General features: G+C 39.5%; 2 protein-coding genes across 2 annotated transcripts; one reads left to right on the forward strand and one right to left on the reverse strand.

Moving 5' to 3' along the window:
• Positions 1-1,936: 1,936 nt before the first annotated feature.
• Positions 1,937-18,522, forward strand: LOC104097564 (2-isopropylmalate synthase B). The gene is made up of 12 exons (XM_009604148.4): positions 1,937-2,680; positions 3,714-3,927; positions 4,009-4,089; positions 5,567-5,659; positions 5,749-5,835; positions 7,514-7,614; positions 8,072-8,105; positions 8,182-8,256; positions 9,072-9,155; positions 9,267-9,401; positions 10,239-10,384; positions 18,144-18,522. Exons 1-12 carry the CDS (start codon positions 2,040-2,042, stop codon positions 18,271-18,273), a joined length of 1,821 nt encoding a protein of 606 aa, XP_009602443.1. The 5' UTR covers positions 1,937-2,039; the 3' UTR covers positions 18,274-18,522.
• A 713-nt stretch (positions 18,523-19,235) lies between these two features.
• LOC104097565 (uncharacterized) lies at positions 19,236-23,605 on the reverse strand. The gene is made up of 4 exons (XM_009604149.4): positions 23,295-23,605; positions 20,850-20,908; positions 19,975-20,156; positions 19,236-19,510 (listed from the first exon to the last, which is right to left on the reverse strand). Exons 1-4 carry the CDS (start codon positions 23,449-23,451, stop codon positions 19,438-19,440), a joined length of 471 nt encoding a protein of 156 aa, XP_009602444.1. The 5' UTR covers positions 23,452-23,605; the 3' UTR covers positions 19,236-19,437.
• Positions 23,606-23,837: the final 232 nt, after the last annotated feature.

The following is a 23,837-nucleotide window of genomic DNA, read 5'->3' on the forward strand; positions in this document are numbered from 1 at the left end:
CTTGATCTTCTCCTAAGGTGTTAGCCTCTTTAAGGGTAAAATGCTCTAATACCAATTGATATTTTATATGTCAATGCCACACAAGAGGGGTGGGGGTAATTTATATGGTGTCCAATTTTCGCGTGCACTGAATTATCGAAGGACCTGGTTCTTCTAAGTGTTCCTTAACATAATATTGCTGAAATAGTAAATGCGAAAAGTAAAGAACACAAGTATTTTTACGTGGAAAACACCCGGCTCAAAAGGTAAAAAAAATATGACCTACTACTCAGTAGGATTTTCTCCAACACTTCACTAAAGCACTGAGCCAAAACAACATTTACAAAGATTCTTTGTAAACCTAAGGATTACCTCTAATCCCGTTATGGAAACCAACCTCTAACTGTTGCGACAACTTCAAGTTAACTCTAACTTGAATATTTAGAGTACCTATTACAATTGATTTTAAATAAAGCTGAAAGGTACAATTTGAAAATCACCTACTATAATTGAACTAGGATAAAAGACAGACACTTGGAACTAGTTCTTCTATCTGGTTCATGTAGCTTCAGGTTCGCACACTTGAATCATACAAGAATTGCTTGCAAAATGCCTTGCTATTTTGCTCTCAACTCACGTTTAACTTCTGCTTTTGTGCGTACCTGAAAATATTCTGCAATATATAGAGTTAGTAGAATAAGAAACAACTAGAGTTCTAATGTTACTCTTCCTTGGTGGAAGAGTTCTAGTTATCCTCAACTTCTAACTCTTTCCTTATCTTGAATAGTGTTCTCTTTGAGTAATGAGTCCTTCTCCTTATCAATTATGCAACCTTTTCGATCAGGAGATAACAGATATAACAAATTAAGTTTATCTCCTTCTCGTACATTCCTCATGCTCGAATATGTCCGTGTCTGTGTACACAGGGGATGGACCTGGTTTATGCCTGAGCTTTCTTTGCTAGTTTTCAAAACAAAACTTCACTTGGGCCAACAAGATGTAAATTGTAAACTAGTAAATCTTTTTTATTGGCAATGTATAGAAAGTAAATGTTCTACTCATTTCTTTATTGGGAAATTTTCGGGAAAAACAATTACTACAAATGGTACCAAAACAAAACCAAATGTCACCTTGAAATTTTAAACATCACTTAACTGGGATACTAATTTTTTCGTTTGATATATAGACGAATCTGCAAACTAAGCCAATAATTGTTTTTTGAAATACGAGTTTGGAGTTTCCCCACTAGCTTGATGTTTACTTAGAGACTTAGAGCATAGGAAGTTTACAGTTTCTCCTCATGTTTGTTTTTTGAGTTGGCAATATGAACCTCAAATACAAGGAGAAAGTAAAAGAAAAGTTTGATGAGGATCAAACTTAATATTTTTTTTTCCATAATTTAATTTTCCTTATATTGTTGAAGGAAATATCATCATTTTTTTTACCATTTAATTAGACGTTTTTGGTATGGCGAAAGCCATTTTCACAATATATTTTTCATGCTTTTTTTTTTTAAATTTTTGATAGAAATAGTTTTCAGGATAATATTTTCATTAAAAGGGAGAAAAGAATAGGTTAGTCTAAATTAGTGGGCAGCCACACCTTCAAGACTTGTACTTAAGTTTGGATTTTTATAATCATATCCTTCTAGTATTTCTTTTTCAATTAATACTTTAATGTCTTAGGTAAAATCTTTTTGGCAAGAGAGAGAACCCGCAACGGCTACAACCTGTGCACTTCGGACGAACACTTTGTGCACCTATTCCTGTGTAATAGAAACCGCACTAGCCAAGTTCTATGCAACATATTCAATCCTAAAAACCACACTATGCAAGTCCTGTGTGACAGGCTCAACCAGAAGGTATTGAGGGGAATCGATCCCGCATATTTAATATGGATAACCACCTTAAAATCTTATTAATTTTATTTTTTAAAATTTTCTTTTGTCAAATTTCACACTCGTGCGCCGCCACTAAAACCCACTCACACCCTTCATCTTTGACTCCATCATTCCCAACTCTCCACACAACTCCGCCCCTCTGTTCTTCTCTTCTCCTCCAATGGCGTCTATCACCGCAAACCATACATTTTCCCGTAACCCTAACATCTCATTGCATCCCCAAAATCCTCTCATTCAAACCCAAGCTCTCTTCAACTTCAAATCATCAATCCCCAAATGTTCCCCTATTATCTGCTGCGCAATCCGCCGTCGACCCGACTATACCCCGAGCCACATTCCCGACCCGAAATACATCCGCATCTTCGACACCACTCTCCGCGACGGCGAACAATCTCCAGGCGCCACAATGACCACAAAAGAAAAACTCGACGTTGCGCGTCAGTTAGCTAAGCTTGGTGTTGACATAATTGAAGCCGGTTTTCCTGCTTCTTCTGAAGCTGATCTCGAAGCTGTGAAATTAATAGCGAAGGAAGTTGGAAATGGTGTGTATGAAGAGGGACATGTTCCGGTAATCTGTGGACTTGCGAGGTGTAATAAGAGGGATATTGATAAGGCTTGGGAGGCTGTGAAGTATGCGAAAAAACCGAGGATTCATACGTTTATTGCGACTAGTGAGATACATATGAAGTTTAAGTTGAAGATGAGTAGAGATGAAGTTGTGGAGAAAGCTAGAAGTATGGTTGCTTATGCTAGGAGTATTGGTTGTGAGGATGTTGAATTTAGCCCTGAAGATGCTGGAAGGTTTGCACTTTACACTTCCATTTTGAACTTTCCAAAATGATTGAAAAATTTAAAGTTATTCAACTTTTCAGGTATTAAAAATTTAAACTTTGATGTGTTAATGTCCCTGTTACACTAACTTACTTATTAACCATTACTTTATTTATTTTTTCATTGTCAGTAGTATGATATATTGTGTAAGATAATATTTACATCAATTAACATTTAAACTTCGTGCCCCATCAAATACTGTTGTATACATACTTTGGGTTATCATTTCACTTCATATAACCACATCCCTGCTAGAATTGTTGATTCTGAGGCCTTTTTTGTGTGGTGATGCTTATTAAATTTAGGCAATCCAGGAATGTCCCTTTTTTTTTTGATAAAGTAATCAAATTTATTAAAAAATAGCAAATATCTTCCCATGTACATGAAGTATGCCCAAAAGCAGAAAGCTTTCAAAATAATATGATTTTCTAATTAACAACACTCAATCTTCTATGCTTATAGGGATCTCATGGATGCACCAAAAAGAAATAAGGGATAAGATGCTATTTTTTTTATTTCTCTTGTGGATGAGTCATGGCCATTATGGTCTTATAGCTGGATAGATAGTTTTATGCTTAAAGATAGTTATATATAGATTCAGATAAAAATGATTAGCATTTTAGCTGGTGAATCATGAATGATCCTTCAGAATTCTGTAAAGTTTCTGGAGATGATCTTGTCACAAGTCTGTTGACACTAAACTGGTTTTTAATGAACACACTTGTTCATTGCATTCTTCTCTATTAGCGTGTGTAAGAGCGTGAAATTTATGCTCTGTTAAGTTGCCTTTTCCTATTAAGGAGTTTTCTGGTATGATGCTTTGAGATCTCAAGTAAGAGGTTTAAACTACCTACTATTTTTCTATTGTCATGCATAAAAGCTCGTGGACTAGTTCAGTGATTAAAATTGGCAATGGTAACCACTTTCATGCATTTCTGTAGCTTGGATCTGTTGCCGTCATTGTATTCTGAACTGAGCCTTATTTCCTGTTTATTCCTCTCAGATCTGATCCTGAGTTCCTCTATCATATCCTTGGAGAGGTCATCAAAGCTGGGGCAACAACCCTTAACATCCCTGATACTGTTGGATACACTGTTCCCAGTGAATTTGGAAAATTGATCGCTGATATAAAGGCCAATACCCCAGGAATTGGAGATGTGATCATCTCAACGCACTGCCAGAACGATCTTGGGCTTTCTACTGCCAACACCTTAGCTGTATGCAGTTCAATGTTGTTTAGAACCTAGTGGTTTATACCAACTTAAACTGTATGTTCATTAAAGTGTGTTCAATTTCAGGGAGCATGTGCAGGTGCAAGACAAGTAGAAGTGACCATCAATGGAATCGGTGAAAGAGCTGGAAATGCTTCTTTGGAGGAGGTGTGTGTGGGTTCTTCACTGAGAAACTTCAGTTCTCTTATGTGCATGATTTGAGCTCCAAAATTTGAGGGGTGGTAAGAGGTGGAATCACTAAGTATACAACCGGACTATGAGTTCCCCTCTATTCTTTCCCCGTCATAAAGATGGGTCTTCAAAATATTTTCCCATAGCACTGTAAGGCATTCTCTGCACAAAAGGAACTATTCTACCTCTTCCTAAACAATTAACATCTTGACTTTAAACTGATATTTTTCTTTTCGAGAAAGGTAACGATGTATTATCATCAGCACAAAGGCTGTGCTGGACTATATTTACAGTTCAAAAACAGCAAAAATGCTCTTGTTCATCTTACAAGGACTCTATTAACTCAAGTAAAGGCTGAGCATCTTCCAAAAATCTCTCTTTACACAAAAAGTGAAATGAAAATATACCATCATCTTGATTTTAAGAGTTAAGACAGAGGGAGGACTTTCTTTTTGACCATATCCTCTGTAGCCTTTAGACGCATTGGTCCATAGGTGTGACACTATGATGATTGAAGGTGATAAAAGCGGAAAAAGTAGACCTTAAGTCATAGAAGGAAGTTATATCGAAAGTCCTCCAATCTCGCGGAATCAATTTGACTAGCTATGAAATATTACAACTATAAGTAAAGGATCTATATAGGCGATATCTAGTTTGAATTAATGTTTAGCTGTTATTATTACACTCCCTTAAAGTAGTTGTTTCTCGATGATCTTTTTTTCTTCTGGTTAGAAGGCTTGTATGTCCCTGTAGAGATAAATGTGAAACTTAGACACCTCTGGTTTTAGATAAACCTACTTTGTGTTAAAAGTCAAAGTTTGAACAAAGTGAATGGGTATAGCATATTGATATGGCTGAACCCAACTGATTTGGGATTGAGGCATAGTTGATTGATGATTTCCTTTTGTTGAAGTTAGTATTTCCTATGCCTCGCATTTGGTTGCCTTTCCTCTTTGGATTGACTATTTTCCACAATTAAAATTATGCCACTCACTTCTACGGTGCACAAGTTTTCTACTTCTCTGAGGCTAAGAAAAAAGCAAACTTTATAGTGACTACAGATTTTCATTTATCCTTTTGAAACTATTTAATGTCACAGCGAGACATCCAATTTTGGATGAAGGATGGAATTTCATGTGCTATCATAGTACATTCCTCTCTCTTTCCCGTATGTTAGCTTTTCACTATTATTTATTAGGTTTGGTTTTGCTCATCCTTTATGGCTTGATCGACCATCTATGTTTCTAACTATTTGAAAACAATAGTTGCAAACTTGCAACCAAATTTTGAAGCAAATTTCTGCTATTGGTTGTGATGTGTTATGTTGAAACGGACAACTACTAACTTGTATGGGGTTCTTTTGTCCTCTGTGTTGCTTGTTCTGTTTGCTTTTCCTCTTGGGCATTTTGGGCTTTCATTTTCTAACCTGTTACCTTCGACAATGCTGGAATAGGTTGTAATGGCCTTAAAATGTCGTGGAGAGCAAGTACTAGGTGGCCTGTATACAGGAATTAATACACAACATATACTCATGTCAAGCAAGATGGTTTGTCCCCTACTATCTTATAGTCTCTGGAGATATTTTGCTGGTTAATATCTTTCTGAAGCGCCTTCTGCTGACCCTTTTCTATGCAGGTAGAGGAGTACACCGGGCTTCATGTGCAGCCACACAAGGCCATTGTTGGAGCTAATGCTTTTGCTCATGAAAGTGGCATCCATCAGGTCTGCGTAATTTTGCTCTAATTCATTGTTGAAAGAGATCAATGTTCTAAACCCTAAACAGTTCTTGAAAGAGGCAACTCAATCCTCTTATTAGTTCAAGGGCATATTTGCTTGAATGTTAATTTTTGCTTTATTCTGCTTTGACTAAGCACAAAATTTTGCTATTTAAGTTGAAAATAGATACTCTATTCATCCAATAAGTTCTGTAACTTGTATTACCTTGCTTTGAGCAAAGACTTTTTTTTCACTATTCCCTCGGGTAACTGGGTAAGAACAAAGACTTTTTTCTTGCACAAATCCTATAAACAGTACAATTATCCGCAGACGAAGAAAACAAGTGAGCATAAACTATATTATCTTTTATCTTGTCGCCCTAAAATAACAGAGATTTCAGAATAGGTCTGGTTCTGGTTACTAGGTTGCTGAATCTGACATCTACAAAAGCATAATATGGGAGCTGTTTTAAGAGTAATTTGCGGATATACACTGAATAGTGAGCAGCATTATCAAAGGCGAAAAGCGCAAAAAAGCTCTAAGGTCCGTTGGGTCTTTAAGTGCAAAACGCAAATAAAGCGTGAGCTTTAATGAAAAAAGGCGCAACTGGAGAAAAAGTAAAAATATGTATATGTAGTACAAGACTAATAATTATAAGCATGAATAACAAATATATGGACAAAGAAATTGGAAAAAGATTACGATAAAGTGAAATATCAATTGTTTAATGTTGCCTTTTCATGATTACACTCATTGGCAAGGAATAGTATGCCTTAGAGCCTTGATGTGATACTAAAGCGCCCACAAAGCGAGGCGAAGCGCTCAACATGTTTTGAGCCTCGCTTCAGGGCTTAAGCGCACCTTTGACAACACTGACAGTGAGTTGACGCAAGAGTTTAAGAGAATGAAGGAGAAGCAGAGAAGGAGAACAGAAGAAGGGAAAGGGATTATTAGATGCTTTTGAAACTATCATTAAGAGCTGCTGAAAGCTCGAGGATACACAATATCTTTTTATTCTCAGTGACATGTCTAAAAATTTGGGACAATGCGAAGACTATAGCTTTCTTTGCTGGTATGTCACAGCTTTTCAGTTACTCTGAAAAGTTGGCTCTGTTAGCTTGAAGGGTTGTTCTCCAAGTTTTAAGCAACAGCTCACAGCCAATAGAAAGACTTTTAAACTAAAAGAGAAGCCTCAAAGTACCAACAAACCACTAGAAAGTAGCTCCAAGTATTCCTTCTTGGGGCATTAGATCATTGTAGACATTGGTGAGCATATTCCAGGAAGGTCAGAGATCTTATACCTCCTGACATAGAATAGCTTCCCTTCAAGAGTTTGAATCCACTTACTCTTTCATTTTTCAGATTATCCATTTGCTTTTGGCCCTTTTCACTTTAGATGCGTAGTTATTATTCCTATATTTGGATATCTGTGAATAAATCTGCCACATATCTAGTTAGAGATTTGTTAGTTGTTCTGTTTGCATCTGTTTTTGATTCATCTTGAACTGCATAAAGTGTTTCAGTTGAACATCTTTGAAAAAATGTAGTATATAATGTCTCCCGCTCCCTTTTCTTGCCTCAAAGCTGGATTCTCTACCTTTTTATTATTGTAAGGTTGTGAAGTTTAATTAATTCAGTTGTTCTTTTTCAAACTCTTTAGCTTAAACTACTTTGTGGTCTCTAGGATGGAATGTTAAAACACAAAGATACATATGAGATTATATCTCCTGAAGATATTGGGCTTAACCGAGCTAATGAATCTGGTATCGTCCTCGGGAAACTCAGGTATGTGATTTTCCAATCAGTGCTTGTTGCTATGATGGCATAAATGTTAGATTTCTGTGCTCTTCTAGCTTTTGCTTATTATCCGTTAATTATTGAACTTGCTTAGATTTACTACATCCTTTTTGTTGCTATGGAGGATATATTTCTGTAGTACTCGAATAAGGCTTCCTGATCAACATACTGTTGCTGTTTCAATAATGAATCACATCTTTGTTGTTTTAAAATACTGTAGAGGTCTTTAGGAACTTCCTCTCTTCTCATGGAGGGATGAAGTAGAAGAAGCTTATTGAGTTTGCCTCACTATAATTTGGTCAGAGCCACCGTTGCATCAGATAATCATCATCATAGTCTGTACCATTGTCCCTCCCATGCCTCCCTCTGAACCTGCACTATTCATCATTTAAATCTAATTGCTTCATTCCTATAAGAAATTAATACATTGAACATTTTTGTGTAGTGGGCGTCATGCTTTGCAAGCCAAAATGCTCGAGGTAAATTGTATGCCCTGGAATTGAGTTTATTTCTTATATTTAAGAGCATGAAACAAATACTTTAATCCTGATGCAGCTTGGATACGATATTGAGGGAAAAGAACTTGAGGACCTCTTTTGGCGATTCAAATCTGTGGCTGAGAAGAAAAAGGTGAATTACGTTGTTGAAATTTCCATTGTTGTAAGGTATATTTACATTGTCATTCAAATGCATGTGGAGATGCCCCGTGGTGCAGTTTATTAATTTTGCGATGTTGAGAAGCTTTTTTTGGGGGGGGGGGGGGGGTTTGATGGGTGGAACATTTCTCCTTCATAGATTGACCTTGTGGATACTGGATAGAACACGGGCTAAAAATATAATTATCTCTCTCTCTCAGTAATCATTATTACGTTTACAAAGTATGTCACATTTTTTTGAACAAGACGAAGTATGTTGCATCTTCTAATTTTATTAGTTGTAGTGTTTTCTTTATCTCTGTGTCTGGGTTGTATAATCACTCGTGTGAACCTGGAAACAACTGGGTGTGTAAGTACTTCTAAAATGCTGTAAGGTGACACGAATTAAGTATGAGAAAAGGTGGAATTGAGAGAGAAACAGATGAAGAAAATGGAGGGTGGATGTGAATGAAAAAGTCGGGTGGTAAAAATCTTAGAAATGACTCCTGAAAATTGGTATGGTCCAACTCCATGTTGGTTATAAACTGAAGTGTAAAATTTTCCTATTATACCTTGTATATTATAAAATACCCCTCTTCTCGAGCTGGGGTAACTGACAAATTTGTGCTAGGACCTTTTAAATCATCTTTTCCTTGTGCAAACTTTCTTCTGCTCATTTGAAAGGGTTATCTGGCTAACTTTTATCAGTTCAATTTGAAACTAAGGTTAAGCTACTGTGTGGATCTAATATGATGTTGATATCGTGGATATGTTTTTTGACCATCTATTTATCTCCTACTGCTCATTCAGAAAATTACAGATGATGACCTGATAGCATTGATGTCAGATGAAGTTTTCCAGCCTCAATTTGTTTGGCAACTTGAAAATGTACAGGTAAATGTCAATGTTGACTACATTTACATTGGTTTTATTTAATTTTCTGACTTAGGTCTGGATTGGAAAGGATAGTTCAGCTGATCGAAAGAGTTCCTGTTCGATGGACAGGTTACATGTGGAAGTCTTGGCCTTTCTACGGCAACTGTTAAGCTCATTGACGCTGATGGTCAAGAGCATGTTTCTTGTTCTGTTGGAACGGGGCCAGTTGATGCGGCTTACAAGGCAGTTGATCTCATTGTAAAGGTCTGAAATAGAAAACGAATTTCCTAATAATCTTGTCACAGTATTAGGACTCATGTTGATTGCAAGCTGATCTGTTGGTTAATGTTCAATTTTGAAATGCACATTCGGTAGAATCTCTTTTATGCAAATCATCAAAATTATACAGATACTGATTTTGTGTCTCCCCTGGCTATAGGTTGGAGATTTGTTGAGCAAAGTATTCGAAAGCACATGATTTTGGATTTAATGTCTTGTTGAGTCCTCTTACATGTATACTTTTTGTCATCATCTGTTCTACAGAAAAAGTGCCTTAGGGTCAATTTTTTTTTTTCTGACAGTTTTCTTGTTGTGAAAGAAGTCAGGTCAGCCCAATTATATGGAGTTGTACTTAAAAACTATGACTAGAGTTCCATTTCAAAACTAATAACCACATAAAGTCCTTTTTTAAAGCTAGTCCAACCCTAACTCAGCATCCAGCACTGAATTCAACAATGGCATAGCAGACAGCCAAATTCTGCGTAACAAGTGCCTGCTATTTACTCTAATGCATTGTGAAGATATCTATCGAGAGCCATTTCATCATGTTCCACATAAATGATCAACCTACTGGCTTTATAATAGTTTCTAAAAATACGTAAAACTGTGTTAAACAACCATTTTGAGTGAGAAATCTACATTTTGAACTTGTCTTACAAGCAGATTTGGCTCTAGGAGATGGTGTTTGGCTCTAAAGTAGCAGTCAATTTTTGGTTTTCATTTATTCATCTTTTTTTGTTTAATGTGAAGCTTTAATATTTGATGCTCTTCTTGTACTGTTTGTGGCCTCTGTTATGAATGTAGTTTTCACCCATTATGCAGGTACCTGTAGCACTACTTGAATATTCCTTGAATGCAGTCACGGAAGGTATAGATGCCATAGCTTCAACCAGAGTTTTAATTCGTGGGGAGAATGGACATACATCAACCCATGCTTTAACTGGAGAGACTGTACACCGTTCGTTTAGGTATGAAATGTACCGGCCATGCTGTTTCCGTTTATTTGCGCTCTTTCTTTGATAGAACCTAGGAAATATAGGGAGATGTTGGTAAATTTTGGAAGCAAGGACATGAAATGGAAGTGAAATGAGCCAAATTGATATGCTTTTCTATAAAGCTAACTATACATAACTCAGATTTAGGGTTAACACATGAATAGAAAAATGCTGTATGAGAACTATGATAGATAGCAGACGGGGATATTTGAATGGAAAATGCATAGCATGAATATATTAGCTGAAACATAGCCATAGTAGTTCCCATATTAGTCTTCTTTACACCCTATGCTAAGGGGAAGACATACACCAGCAGGCCCTCGCAACAGAGCATTCTATGGCCGAGACTCTTCCCTCTCTTCTTCTTCCTAAGATTCCACCGCGCCCATCAAGAGCTAAGCTTCCCGCGTCCAAACCCCAGTAAAGTTCTCCGGCAACCGAGCCCTCACGCGCCGCCAACTCGCTTGTTTTTCCGGCGAGATCTCAGCCATGCGCCGACGCGTGTGGCTTTTTCCGGCGACCTTTCAAATTTTTTTCTTCAGACAACCTCTTCTCGAGGCTTTTCCGAGTCTTCCCGTGCCAGTTTCACCAAATTCCGACGACTTTTTCTTTTTCCAGCCTTTAAACCCCAAATTCTGACGATTGTTTTCTTTGTTCAGTACGAGAAAACCTTCCTCCCTTCCTATATACTGTTTTCACCCACTGTGAATACTATTATTCCAAATTATTCCAACTATTGAGGCTTTTTCCGGCCAGATTTTTCGGGACAACCGCATTTAGAATATGATAGATTGTACAGAGAGAAGTTCTTTTTTCTCTCTAGAATCTAGAAAACTGGAAAACATGTCTTTTATCAAAGTTGTCTCTTGGCCAGCCCTAGAACTTGGGGGAAGATGCCATCGAAAGCTCGATGTAGGACAGGAGCCGGACTTCTCGCTGTCCGAGGAGCACACTCTCAGGTGCAAGGGTTTCTTGGAATCTAGTCTCAGTGGGTCTTTCTCCAAATGGGTTGGTTCTCCAGAGGCTGTTAGGAACTGGGCAACAGAGGCATGGAACGTCAAGGACGGGCTGAAAATATCGCAATTGGGGGGCACTCAATATCTCTTTCGTTTTGTTGACAAGTCTCAAGCTTCAGAAATTCTTGTCAGAGGAAACAGTTGGTTCGATGGGAACTTCTTAAATCTAGACAGATGGGTGGAGCATGATGGGTGTCTTGACCCTTGCTTCACTGGCGAAACATTGGTGGTCAACATGGTGGGTCTCCCGGTGCATCTTTGGTGTCTTGACCTATTCAAGAAGATATAGGAAATTTGTGGGGGTTTTTATTGATGTCACTTGCAGTCAGTGTTTTGGATAGCGTGCGGCGACAAATAGCGACGAAGACCCGCTTCACTGAGGCGAGAGGCGCGCAGCGAAGCGCTCGCCTTTTTGATGTGAAGCGACAATTTATACAAAAACATAAAATATTATATATATATAAAACTAAAAACTCAATAACAATAATAAGTTTATAAATATATCAATTCAAAAATTAAAAACTCAATAGATTCTATATGCTATTAATTCTACTCTATAAGACTATTAAGTCTATAATTGAAAAAACAGAGCAAACAAAACAGAGCCTAAAAAGAAAGAGCTACTGCCTCTGCTGCTGATCGAAAAACATAGCCAAAAAAAAAAATAAGAGAAGAAGAAAGAGGAAGGGAAGAGCCTCTGTTATTTTGCTCGAAAAACAGAGCACAAAAGCAGACTCTCTGTTTCTGTTGTTCTCGACAAAAAACAGAGCAAAACAAATAGAAAGAAGAAGAAGAAAGAAGAAAGAAGAAGAAGAAAGAAAGGAAACTCAGAGAAGCATACCTGGTTTTTCAGATGGCAGAAACTTGATGAAGAAGACTATGGCACAGTAATCGCGAGCCCTAATCGCGACCTTTTTTCAGAAACTTGGCTGCTCTGTTGTTCGAAGTTGAAGAAGAAAGAAACTTCTGAGAGTCAAGCCCTAATCACGACCTTTTTTCTTAAGTCTTTGCCCTTTTTCTTTTTTCTTTTTAAAAAAGCGACGCTTCAGTCGCCTCTCGCCACACTGTCGCCTCTCGCTACACAAGCAGAGGCGATCGCTTTATGTAAATCACAACGCAACAGATGAAAGAAGCGACACAGTCTCGCATCGCTACGCTACTCGCTATTAGTGACATAGCGCTCGCTATTTACAACACTGCTTGCAGTTTACACGATCTCTCGCGAGTGAGGATTGTGGTGAGGAAAGGGGGCAGAATCCCTGTCTCCAATGTGGTGGAAGATGGCTACTTGAGTTATAGGGTTTGGTTGAGCCCTGAATTTCGCCCTATCTTTATGCCTGTGATAGCGACGGAAGAAAAGGTAAGGTCAAATAGAAGGGAGGGGAGGGGAAATCAGTCTCTGAGGGGGGGAGGGCTCACCGGATCACTGGATTAAGCCGAAATAAGACGTTAGATCGAGAAGAGACGGGAGGTTTGAAATTGGGGGAGGAAGACAAAATTTTAACAGGAGGAGAAGACGTGAATGGGTTAGTGATGCGGGCTGGAAAGGCAGAATGAGACGATCCTCTTTTACTTATCATAGGGCCGGGCAAGTTTTCAGCAAGTATAGGCCTGGGCCTCCTCACATGGGTCCAACAACTTTCCCCAATTCCATTAGAATTAATCCTAAGGGCCCCAGATTATTTCAAGCTGCGCATGATAAGGCTCCTAAGCATATGGGAACAGTCGTTCCTCCTTCCTCTGGCCATGGTGCTTCACACAATGGCACTCCTTCACCGAGCTCTAGTGACCTGTGCCCCTCTACGATGGCCGCTGCTGCAGGGGCAGAACCGGCTAAGGATGGTGCTGTTAATCCACGACCCCCCGCCTCTGATGGACCCGGTTCCATCAACCCCTCACCTGCTCCTGGGCTTAGTTGTGCTGAGGTCACACTTAAAGTTTCTTCTTCTTCCGGGGAGATTGTTGAGCATGCCCCAATTGATGTTAGTGTCGGACCAGTACTTTCAGTTAATATGCCGCCAATGGTTCCATGCTCTCTTCCGCCATGCTACCCTACTGATGGTTCTGGACATTCCTATAGCAGCGGGGTGTTAATTTCAGAGGTTGTTGCCCCTCAAGGAAATGGTGAGACCCTTTCGGAGGTTAAAACTCCTAGTGCTAGCAATGCTATGGTCTTGTATTCCTCTGGTAGTAGCAAGGAAAGGGTACATATAGAAGACGCCTGTCCAATTTCGTCAAGGATCGGAGGAGGGGATATGTCTTTCTGGATGGAGGATAAACTATTATTTATATGTTTATTTCCTTATAAAAAAAAATGGAGGATAAACTATTAAACTTTGGGAAGTTTCTAGGTGTTTCTGTTAAAGGGAAGGAAGATAGGGTGTTAGAACTGTTGAGGGAGATTGAGCAACAATCTCTTTACGATGGTGCAGGGAGGGAGTTGGGTAAAGGTGTTAAGCAAAATAACTTAGGGGATGTGGTGTATCAGAGAAGGGGGCGAGTGTGTGACAAAGAGAAAGGGACCTCGGCTAGGGGAGGTGGGGAAATGGGGGCTATTGTCGCTTATGGAAGTTAAGATCCTTTCATGGAATGTGAGGGGGATGAATGACCCAAACAAAAGGGCCATCATCAAAGTGGGAGTTAGGGAGTGGGGTGCCAACCTAGTTTGTTTTCAGGAGACCAAAATGGAAGTTTTGTCGGATGCGATCGTGAGACGTGTCTGGGGAGGTAGTTGGGTGAAATATGACTGGGTCCCAGCAGCGGGAAGTGCCAGGGGCATTCTACTTATGTGGGATGATAGAAGCTTGGAGGTAAAGGAGATTAGGAAGAGAGTTTTTTCTTTGGCAACTCTCGTCAAAGATAGAATGAGTGGGGTGGAGTGGGGATTTGGGGGAGTGTACGGGCCGGCAGGGGAAGGGTCCAAGGTGTCTTTCTGGGAGGAACTGGCCAATATTATGGGGGAATGGGACATTCCATGGGTTCTAGGGGGAGACTTTAACACTATCTGATTCCCGGAGGAGAGATTAGGGTGGTGTGATTTCGAGGGCCATGGAGTAGTTTTCTAACTTCATCAATGATCACTTTCTCATTGACCTTCCTCTGTCAGGGGAAAGGTTTACTTGGGCCAGGGCGGAGGATTCCAACTCAAGGTCTAGACTTGATAGATTCCTGATATCTCCCTCATATGATGAGCTGGTGCCGAATGTGCTGCAGATTCCTTTACCTAGGTTGACTTCAGATCATTTGCCTATTTTGCTAGATGGATGCAGAGGGAGGGGGGTGCGTGATCCCTTCCGATTCGAAAACATGTGGTTGAAAGTGCCAGGATTCGGTGACAAGGTGAAAGAATGGTGGACAAGCTACGCGGTATCAGGGACACCTTCATACCGTCTTTCGAAGAAACTCAAATTGCTCAAGAGAGATATTATTAGGTGGAATAAGGAGGTTTTTGGGAGGGTAGAGGTTAAAATGAGGGAGCTTATGCATGAATTGAGGGATTTAGAAAGAGGGGTAGGGGCGGGGGAGTTAGATGAATCTGAGAAAAAGAGATTGGGGGAGGTTAAGAGGGAAATAGTCGAGTTAGCAATAGCTCAGGAGACTAGTTGGCGGCAAAAATCGAGGGCGCTTTGGTTAAAGGAGAGGGATTCGAATACCAAGTTTTTCCATAGGGTGGTGGTCGCAAATCGAAGGAGAAACTTCATAAAGTCCATAGTTGTAGATGGGGTGAGAATTGAGGGAGAGGAGGTAAAATGGGCAATAGCGGGGTTTTATGAGAACTTATATAAAGAGGAAGTTAGTTGGAGGCCGACTTTGGGGGAATAGAGTTCAACCATATAAGGGAGGGAGACATCGAGTGGCTAGAAAGGGTTTTCGAGGAGGAGGAGGTGCACGAGGCTGTGTTGAGTTGTGCTAGCGATAAGGCCCCCGGGCCTGATGGTTTCTCTTTGGCTTTCTTTCAGCTCTTTTGGGACACCATCAAGGGGGAGTTGATGGAAGCCATTGAATACTTCCATGTGAATGGTGTTTTCGAGAGAAGTATCAATGCAATCTTTATTACTATTGTGCTTAAGAAAGAATGTGCATCTTGTATCAGAGACTACAAGCCTATTAGTCTCGTGGGGAGCATTTACAAGATTATTTCTAAAGTGCTTTCCAACAGACTTAAGAAGGTTCTTGACATGACTGTTTCGTCCTCCCAGAATGCGTTTGTGGAAGGTAGGCAGATCCTGGATGCTGCTTTGGTGGCAAATGAACTTGTAGACTCCAGAAGGAAAAATAGAGAACCCGGCTTACTATGCAAGTTGGACCTTGAGAAGGCTTTCGACCATGTCAATTGGGAGTTCCTGGACTTCATTATGATGCGGATGGGGTTTGGGGAAAGATGGAGGGGATGGATCAAGTTCTGCATTTCCTCAGTCAGATTCTTTGTCCTGGTTAATTGTAGCCCATGTGGTTTCTTTGGCAGCTCCAGGGGTCTCAGGCAAGGTGACCCCCTATCCCCATGTTATTCATTCTAGTGATGGATGCTCTGAGCAAAATGATGGATCGTGCGGCGGGCGGAGGCTTCTTGAGAGGATTCTCAGCTCCGATTGGGGTGCTCAGTGCCCGAAGAGTCTCACATTTGCTATTTGTGGATGACACACTGGTTTTCTGTGATGTCGATATGGATCAGTTGACCTACCTGAAGCAGGTCCTGCAGTGGTTTCAGTTAGTATCAAGACTCAAAATCAACATCGGCAAGTGTGAGATTTTCCCGGTAGGTGAGGTTACTAATATTGATGCCTTGTCTTATGTTCTCAGATGCAAGGTGGGCTCCCTTCCCACTACTTACCTGGGCCTCCCTTTGGGTGCTTCATATAAGGATACTACGGTTTGGAATCCAGTGATCGAGCGGGTTGAAAAAAGATTAGTAGGGTGGCAGAAAAGGTATTTGTCAAAAGGAGGTAAGGAAGTGCTTATCAAAAGCACTTTATCGAGTATGCCCATCTATTACTTATCCCTGTTTCAAGCACTGGTGAGCATCACAGAAAAACTGGAACGACTTCAAAGGAACTTTCTTTGGGATGCGGCGGATGGAACTAGAAAGTTTCATCTAGTGAATTGGTAGACAGTCACTTCCCCAAAGAAGTGGGGTGGACTTGGAGTGAAAGATCTTAGGGTATTTAACAGAGCTTTAATGGGAAAGTGGCTGTGGAGATTCGGGGTAGAAGAGCATGCTCTATGGAGGGAGGTCATAGTAGAAAAGTACGATTCCACGGGAGGGGGTTGGAGGACCAAGGCAATCACAACACCTTTCGGGTGCGGCATGTGGAGCATCATGAAAATTGGGAAGCATTCAGTGGCAACATCACTTACAGGGTGGGAGATGGAAGGAGAATCAGCTTTTGGAATCATAGGTGGTGTGGAGAGGATACTCTGAGGGTCTCCTTCCCCCACGTCTTTAGAGTTTCAAACCAGAAGTTACTGATGGTCCAACAGATTCGTAAGGAGCATGAAGGGGGTAGTATGAGACCTCTCATTCAGAAGGAACATGCAAGATTGGGAGATTGCGGAGCTCCAAGATTTGTTGGCACTGCTGTATAGGCAAGACATGCCCCAACCATCCTGCGACTCTTGGAGATGGGGCTTGCGTGGCGATGGTTTGTTCACCGTAAAGTCCTTTTACCAGAGTATGTTGGTGAGAGAGGAGACCACTTTTCCATACTCCTCGATCTGGATTCCTAGGGTGCCCACGAAAGTGTGCTTTTTTGCATGGCTAGCGGCGAGGGGAGTGATCTTGACCGATGAAAATCTCCGAAAGAGAGGAATTACACTTGTTAATTGGTGCTACATGTGTAAAAGCTCAGGGGAAGAAGTTGATCACCTTTTGTTGCATTGCCGTGTGTCCTCTACTTTGTGAAGGGCAATCCTGAATCTTTTTGGTGTTCAATGGGTGATGCCAAGCACTGTAAAGGAAATATTATATAGCTGGGCTGGTTTCCGTAGAAGAAGAAAGCAAAAGGCGTGGAACTTCGCCCCGTTAGCTCTCATGTGGGTAGTATGGGGGGAGAGAAATAGGAGAGCTTTTGAGGAGATTGAGTCTCCTTTTTCACATCTTAAGAATAGTCTTTTATCTTTGATCGCTTTTTGGTGCACTCATTTAGCCCCTACTTGTATAGAAGATTAGGCGTCTTTTGTAGAGAATCATGTTCTGATGTAAATTCTTTACGTTTTTGGTATACTTCGTGTATACGGGAGTTCTCTCCCTTTTGATTAATACAATTTACCTTATAAAAAAAAAACATAGCCATAGTAGACGTCAGATTCATGTTTCTGCCACTACAAACTCTCTCCCCTCCTCTCCGGAAATACTGCTCCCAACAGTTATCCCTGTACCCCCAAGTCCTTTCTCCAATCTTTATTTCGTCATTTGACTTATCCAGAGGGAAGACTTGTGTCAGTGCGTCCAGCAAGTTGGGGAGTCAAACTTCATAGTAGACCGACATGATTGGCTGGATGTCAAACATGTACCCGATATATTTTCGACCGACATATAGCTAGATACATTATGTTTTCTAGAGAGTCATGAATTATTGTTTTTTCTTTTCTCCTATTAGAAATGTCTTACACAAGTTGTAAATTCTGGCTTCCAGTACAGACTCTCTGCTGATGATTTGATTAATATATGGGATATGTTACCAAAAAAAGTCTTATATGTCTACTCTCTTCTTCCACAGTGGAACCGGAGCAGATATGGATATTGTTATCTCTAGTGTCCGAGCCTATATTGGAGCATTGAATAAGATGCTGAGTTTCAGAAAGCTGGTGTCGAAACACAGCAGACCTGAAGGCAGTGCAGTCGTATAGGCATCTAGTGTGATCGAGTTTATGGTTCTTATGTTTCTTGTGACTGTGCTGCAGCTTTATCAATTGTACACAAGTGGGGAGGCTGTCCAAAGAATTTTGACCTACCTGTATTCTCATTTTTAGATTGTGGTGGCAAAAGAGATGTCATACGCCTATTGTTTTCTCCAATCTCTCTCCATTCTTCTGCATGTTGATGTATAACCTGTAATTTACATCTAAATTTAAATGCCTGTTAGTGCTTGAAGATCATTTAAGTTTTTTGGTGTATCGGGTAACCATAGACACATTGTTCATATAAGATGTGGTTCAGCATTTACTATGTTCATGCTCTCGCTTTACTAAATCATGGAATTTCATTCTAGGTTAATTGCACAAACCTCTTTTTAGATTCCCTTAATCCCATAGGTTTTATAAATGTTTCCGAAATTACTGGACTCTCGTTTTAAAATTACATTTAGCGATGTTCTTACACTTGCAACTCTCTAACGTTTTGCCATTTAAAGCTCTCTTAAACTGAAAGTGAACAACTTTACCTTCACTCTTCCCTTTTGTTAATTTAAGTCTTCATCAAAGAAGATAGAATCTTACGAAATAGGCGTAAATAATACCTAGTCTTTAAATTTTTCCTTCTAGTATCTGCTTTTAAACCATGTCCGGTACCACCTTATTTTTTAAGGCAAGATAGATTGTGTCTTTCGATATATTTTCAAAAGTACAAAGAACTTTTTGAGTTTTGGCTGTCAATTTTTCCAATTTGTTTTTCCAAACAAACACCTCTTGGCGTTTATGTTTTCAAATTTTCAATTGCTTTTAATATGATTACGACTATTAATTAGTATTGCTCAAGGTTTCTTTTTTGAGGCAAAGCTACTCTTGAACTGTAATTTAGTAATGACAAATTAAAGACAGAGTGGGAGGGAGTTAGTAGGAAAGAAGATTGAAAAAGAAAAAGAAAAAGAGCAGGACCATGAAATCTAATGACTACATCAAGCACGTAAAAAGCATAAAATCCAGTTCATAAGTTGCTAATAATTGCATGTTACGAGCTCTTTACTTTAAAAACAATCTCCGGGAATAAGAGATTTCTGAAACTTGATGCAGGTTTAAGAAAAGCCCATGCTTCCCGCCGCTCTTGATCAAAACGAGACGAGACCACCAGCAACGTTAGCTATCTGATGATGGTTTAACCTTCTCTTTCAAGAACTGCAATATGTGCTCGCGTTTCCAGTTATCAATTCTGCAAGATGTAACAAAGACATTAGAAAACCAGAATAAGATCTTGCCGATATTAAACAGAAGTGCACAGGAAGATGCAATGCAGGGTATTAATCTTTGTTGAACAATAAATTAGAGTTAAATAAATAGCTGAACTCCAGAAATTGCAGCTTTTGCAGCTCCTCGCGTTACTAATCAGAATGAAATTGGTTAGCATGCGATGCACTCATGACCCAAAGGTTGATCTTCTAATGGCAACTAAAAGACTGATACCAGTGTGCTCAATACAGTTATGTTTCCCAAGCATGAAATAGAAATCCATAAGAAAGCAGGATTTTAGAAAATGCAACTGAGCGCAAGGATCCTGATGGGGCAATACTTCTCATGCTCCATGCACTCTAACAACGACAGTATAGAAATAGAAAATCGGTTGTGAACACACACAAAACACAAAGGAAAGAGGGGAAAAGGAGACGGGAAGATGACCTAATGGTCTCCTTGTGCTCTCCATGATCATCCAACATGATCAACTTTGGCGGAGAATTATATGCATATTGAACTTTTACGTAAGGGAACTTATCCTTTTCTTCTTCAATGAATCCAACGACTTCAGGATAGAAAACCAGCTTTCTCATGCAGACTTCCAAAATTGCTCCAGAATAAACAACCTGCAATCACAATCAGAGTAGATTAGAAGTACCATTTCAAAGTAAAGGGCATCATTTCAAGAGTGTTCAAGATTTACTCTAGTCATTGTATGATAGCATGCAATGTACTTGCGCAACAGTCGTAGATTGTCTTAGAATCTTTAGGAATTCCACAATCCCCAAGCAAGAGAAAAGGATGCAAAAAGAAAGAAAGAAAAGACAGCCTTCTCCAAAGCGATTTTTTGACATCTTATTTTCTCCCTCGACCTCCCAATAACTTTTTGGTCAAGGTGCTTGAAAAAAGAAGAATGAGTCGCCCGCTTCTCATTTTTTTACAGCTTTATTCATTTCCTAAGCAAGTGGGGATTGTGAACCAAGTATCGAAACCAAAAAGGTGATATTTTCAATTTTCCCAAAACAAGCTAACACAAAAAAATAAAATAATGGATGGATACACGTCCAGGGAAGGGCAGATAAGTGCCTTTATTGAGTCTTAGTCTTGCTGCTATTTTATTTTGATTATTTATTTTGGGTGCAAACATGAGTCCATCTTATCTCTACAATATATGCATGGAAGCCAAAACTTTCAAACAAAATATTGGGCAACACTACAGGAAAACCAGAGGAGAGTCTTCAAAACTCTAAATACAACCCTAAATTAAAGCCGCCGAAAAATGACCTCTAGCAGAGGAAATGTATCGGTCGCATCTGTACCTTACTCATGGCATCATCAGAGTCTTCAGTGCAACAGCTCAAACATTCAGACACCAACTCTGTAAAAAATATATAATCAATACTATTTAGCAAGATATAACCATACTGTCACACACATGGAAATTATACAAGAAAAAAACGACAGAAAACACTGAGAGAAGAGCAGTTTATTTTTTTGTTCTTAACTCCTTATAATCACAAAAAGCGGAACAAACAATAAAATGGAAATTGTTCCGGCATCAAAATATGGTTTCAATGGACCTATTGGTTATTTTTTTGGCCATTTTTTTGCATTAATGCCATTGTTTCTATCACACTATTCTTTTTCCTTTCATTGGATAAAGTTGTTTTTTCTAACTATGCATGATCCTTTTCTCAATAAATCAAAAATAATTAGTGTGCTTCTATCATATACACTGAGGTCAGTCTTAAAATACAGGACATGTCCATCAAAGGTTGAATAAGTTCAAACATTTCCAATCACAATCAGACATGGATGACTGACATTGACACAACCTTTTACATACCCATATGATCCTCTCATATTACAGTCAGCAAATGAAACCTCCCGATTTTCTAGAGGTTTCAGCATTTTCTAGAAGGCAATGGACCAAACATCAAGTTCTGGAAAGATAGATGTTTAGGGGACTCAACACTGCAAGCTGAATTCCACGTCCTATATTCAATATCCACAAGCAGACACTCAACAATTTCACAAAGCAGAGCTGATAACACCTGGAATCCTTAATTCAGGAGAAACATGCAAGACTGGGAGCTACAGGATCTACTCAATCTACTGGAGAGGCTAGGGTCATTCCTAATCAACGGCCAGGGCCAAGACAGACTCATTTGGGGTGATAAAGAAGATGGAAAATACTCAGTGAGGGCAGGATACCTCTCCCTTTGTGCTCAAAATGAAATGGTAGTCAATTGGCTATGGAAGTTCATTAGGAGAACCAAGTTACCATTAAAGTTGATTCGCCTTAGCTGGGTAGCCTTATATGAAGCATGCCTCACTCAGGACAACCTTAGTAGGAGAAATTTTCACATTGTCAAGAGATGCTATATGTGTCAACGGGCAATTGAAACCAATAGACACCTTTTTTACACCGTGCAGCAGTTACAGACATATGGAACATATTCATATCAGCTTTTGGTCTCAAATGGGTTATGCCTGACAGTGTAAAAGATGCATTGATTAGCTGGAGTACATGAAAGGTTTGAAAATCCATCAGGAAAGTATGGAATATGATTCCAGCTTGTGTTTTATGGTGTATATGGACAGAGAGAAACATAAGATTTTTTGAGGGCATTTCTTCTCCAGTTTACATTCTTAAGGCTAGATGACTAACAAGTCTATGTAGTTCGAGCAATCTTTCCCCTGTTAATTCCCCTGATACCTTTTTGGACTTTGTTAACCCCTTGACTTTAGACTTGCCCTTTTGTAATAGAGATAACAAATCTTAGTTATCCACAGATGTGGGATAAATCTTGTCTTGGATGAGTTAAAGCAACTATTGAATGCCATTTCCATTTTTTGTGCCTGGAAAAAGAGCCGACTAAGCATGATAAGTATGTAAAAGTTGTTTTGGATGGGCAACCAACATATGGATGGGAGATCTTTTGTTAGTGCTATTACCAGGTCTAGAATTCTTATCCTGTAGCTTATCAAAAAAAGAAATTCTGAAGTTGTATATGGCTCGTTACTACCTTTCCTCCATTATGAGTAGTGGAGAAGCCAGGAATTTATAAAATTGAAGGATGTGAGTTGTGACAACTGGGATTTGAACTTAGGACTTGCAACAACTTTGCACCCCCTTTACCACTATGCTAGAATTTCTTTTCATGCCAAGGGGATTAAACAGTTTTCATATAATAAAAAGAATTCATTTTTACCCTATTGGTACAGTATAATTTTTTGACGAAGGGGTTTCAATTGAACCCTGAAACCCCCTTCCCTCTACTTAGTCGCCACTGAATATGAGGCTGTCAATATACAGGGAAAACAATATGACTTGGATTTAGTGCCTAGGCCCATTCTATCCAACTCCTCCAATTCCCTGTTCTCTTTCAATTATACTGCAATCTCCGAAGTTTTTCCCCAATTCACACCCGCTCAGCTAGCTAATCACCGCTGGATAGACTATTTTATAGCTCCTTTTTTGCTTTAACCTTAAATCATCCCCCTTCTGGACCCATTTCCTCCAACCTAATTACCACATTTGAACTAAACTTCAGGCCATAAACACCTACGGATCCAAGCTCATCTTCAGCCGCCTTGAATACAATGTCAAGGTCAATACTTTCCCCCAATCCTTTTTTATGGATTTATGTTTGGACCCAAAAGTATTAATTTAAAAAGACATAAATTACAAGGACTGAAAAATGAAAAATATGTGCATATTAGGTGTAGACGTAGAGAGAATAAAGGATCGGAAAAAGAACCTTGATCTTTAACATACTCAACAAGAGTTCTACAATCGGAGCACAGAGCTAGACCCGAAAACCCGAGATTTTCACACTCTTTCGTGCTCAACTGCTCTGATCTTGCACCATAAACTCCAACAAGGAAGCACAACAATGCTGCGTAGATCAGACCCATCTCTCTCTCTCTCTCTCGCTTCTCTTTCCTTTGCGGAGTCTCTATGATGAAGGTTTGACCCGAATAGAAGTTAACGGGTCGGTTTGGGGGACCTTTTTAATTTGACTTTTGACTTTGCACTCCAAGTTAATTGTTAGTTGTGACTTGTGACCATGAAATTAAGCTCAAACTCGTTTTAACCCCTAAAACTTTATAGAATTTGAGCACCCTTACAAGCACACACATTTGAGTTACTAGAAAGAGTCTCTTACATCTTTTAACAAATCAATCGTATAATTAATTAAAGAAAGTGATAATAGTTGACCCACAAACTAGCACTATCTTCTTGTATCAACAAGAACAACAAACCGAGTATAATGTCATACGAGTGGGGTATGAAGAGGGTA

Source organism: Nicotiana tomentosiformis, chromosome 6 (genome assembly GCF_000390325.3).
Source record: "Nicotiana tomentosiformis chromosome 6, ASM39032v3, whole genome shotgun sequence".
In the NCBI taxonomy this organism is placed as follows: Eukaryota; Viridiplantae; Streptophyta; class Magnoliopsida; order Solanales; family Solanaceae; genus Nicotiana; species Nicotiana tomentosiformis.

What these genes read in the sequence shown, in the direction of transcription:
- LOC104097565 (XM_009604149.4), bottom strand. Translation starts at nt 23,451, where the DNA reads ATGGGTCTGATCTACGCAGCATTGTTGTGCTTCCTTGTTGGAGTTTAT. An exon ending in CTGATGATGCCATGAGTAAG is followed by an intron (nt 20,157 to 20,849) that starts GTACAGATGCGA and finishes TTGTGATTGCAG; the next exon opens with GTTGTTTATTCTGGAGCAAT. An exon ending in GAGCACAAGGAGACCATTAG is followed by an intron (nt 19,511 to 19,974) that starts GTCATCTTCCCG and finishes TACATCTTGCAG; the next exon opens with AATTGATAACTGGAAACGCG.
- LOC104097564 (XM_009604148.4), top strand. Translation starts at nt 2,040, where the DNA reads ATGGCGTCTATCACCGCAAACCATACATTTTCCCGTAACCCTAACATC. An exon ending in CTACTGCCAACACCTTAGCT is followed by an intron (nt 3,928 to 4,008) that starts GTATGCAGTTCA and finishes GTTCAATTTCAG; the next exon opens with GGAGCATGTGCAGGTGCAAG. An exon ending in TGCAAGCCAAAATGCTCGAG is followed by an intron (nt 8,106 to 8,181) that starts GTAAATTGTATG and finishes ATCCTGATGCAG; the next exon opens with CTTGGATACGATATTGAGGG.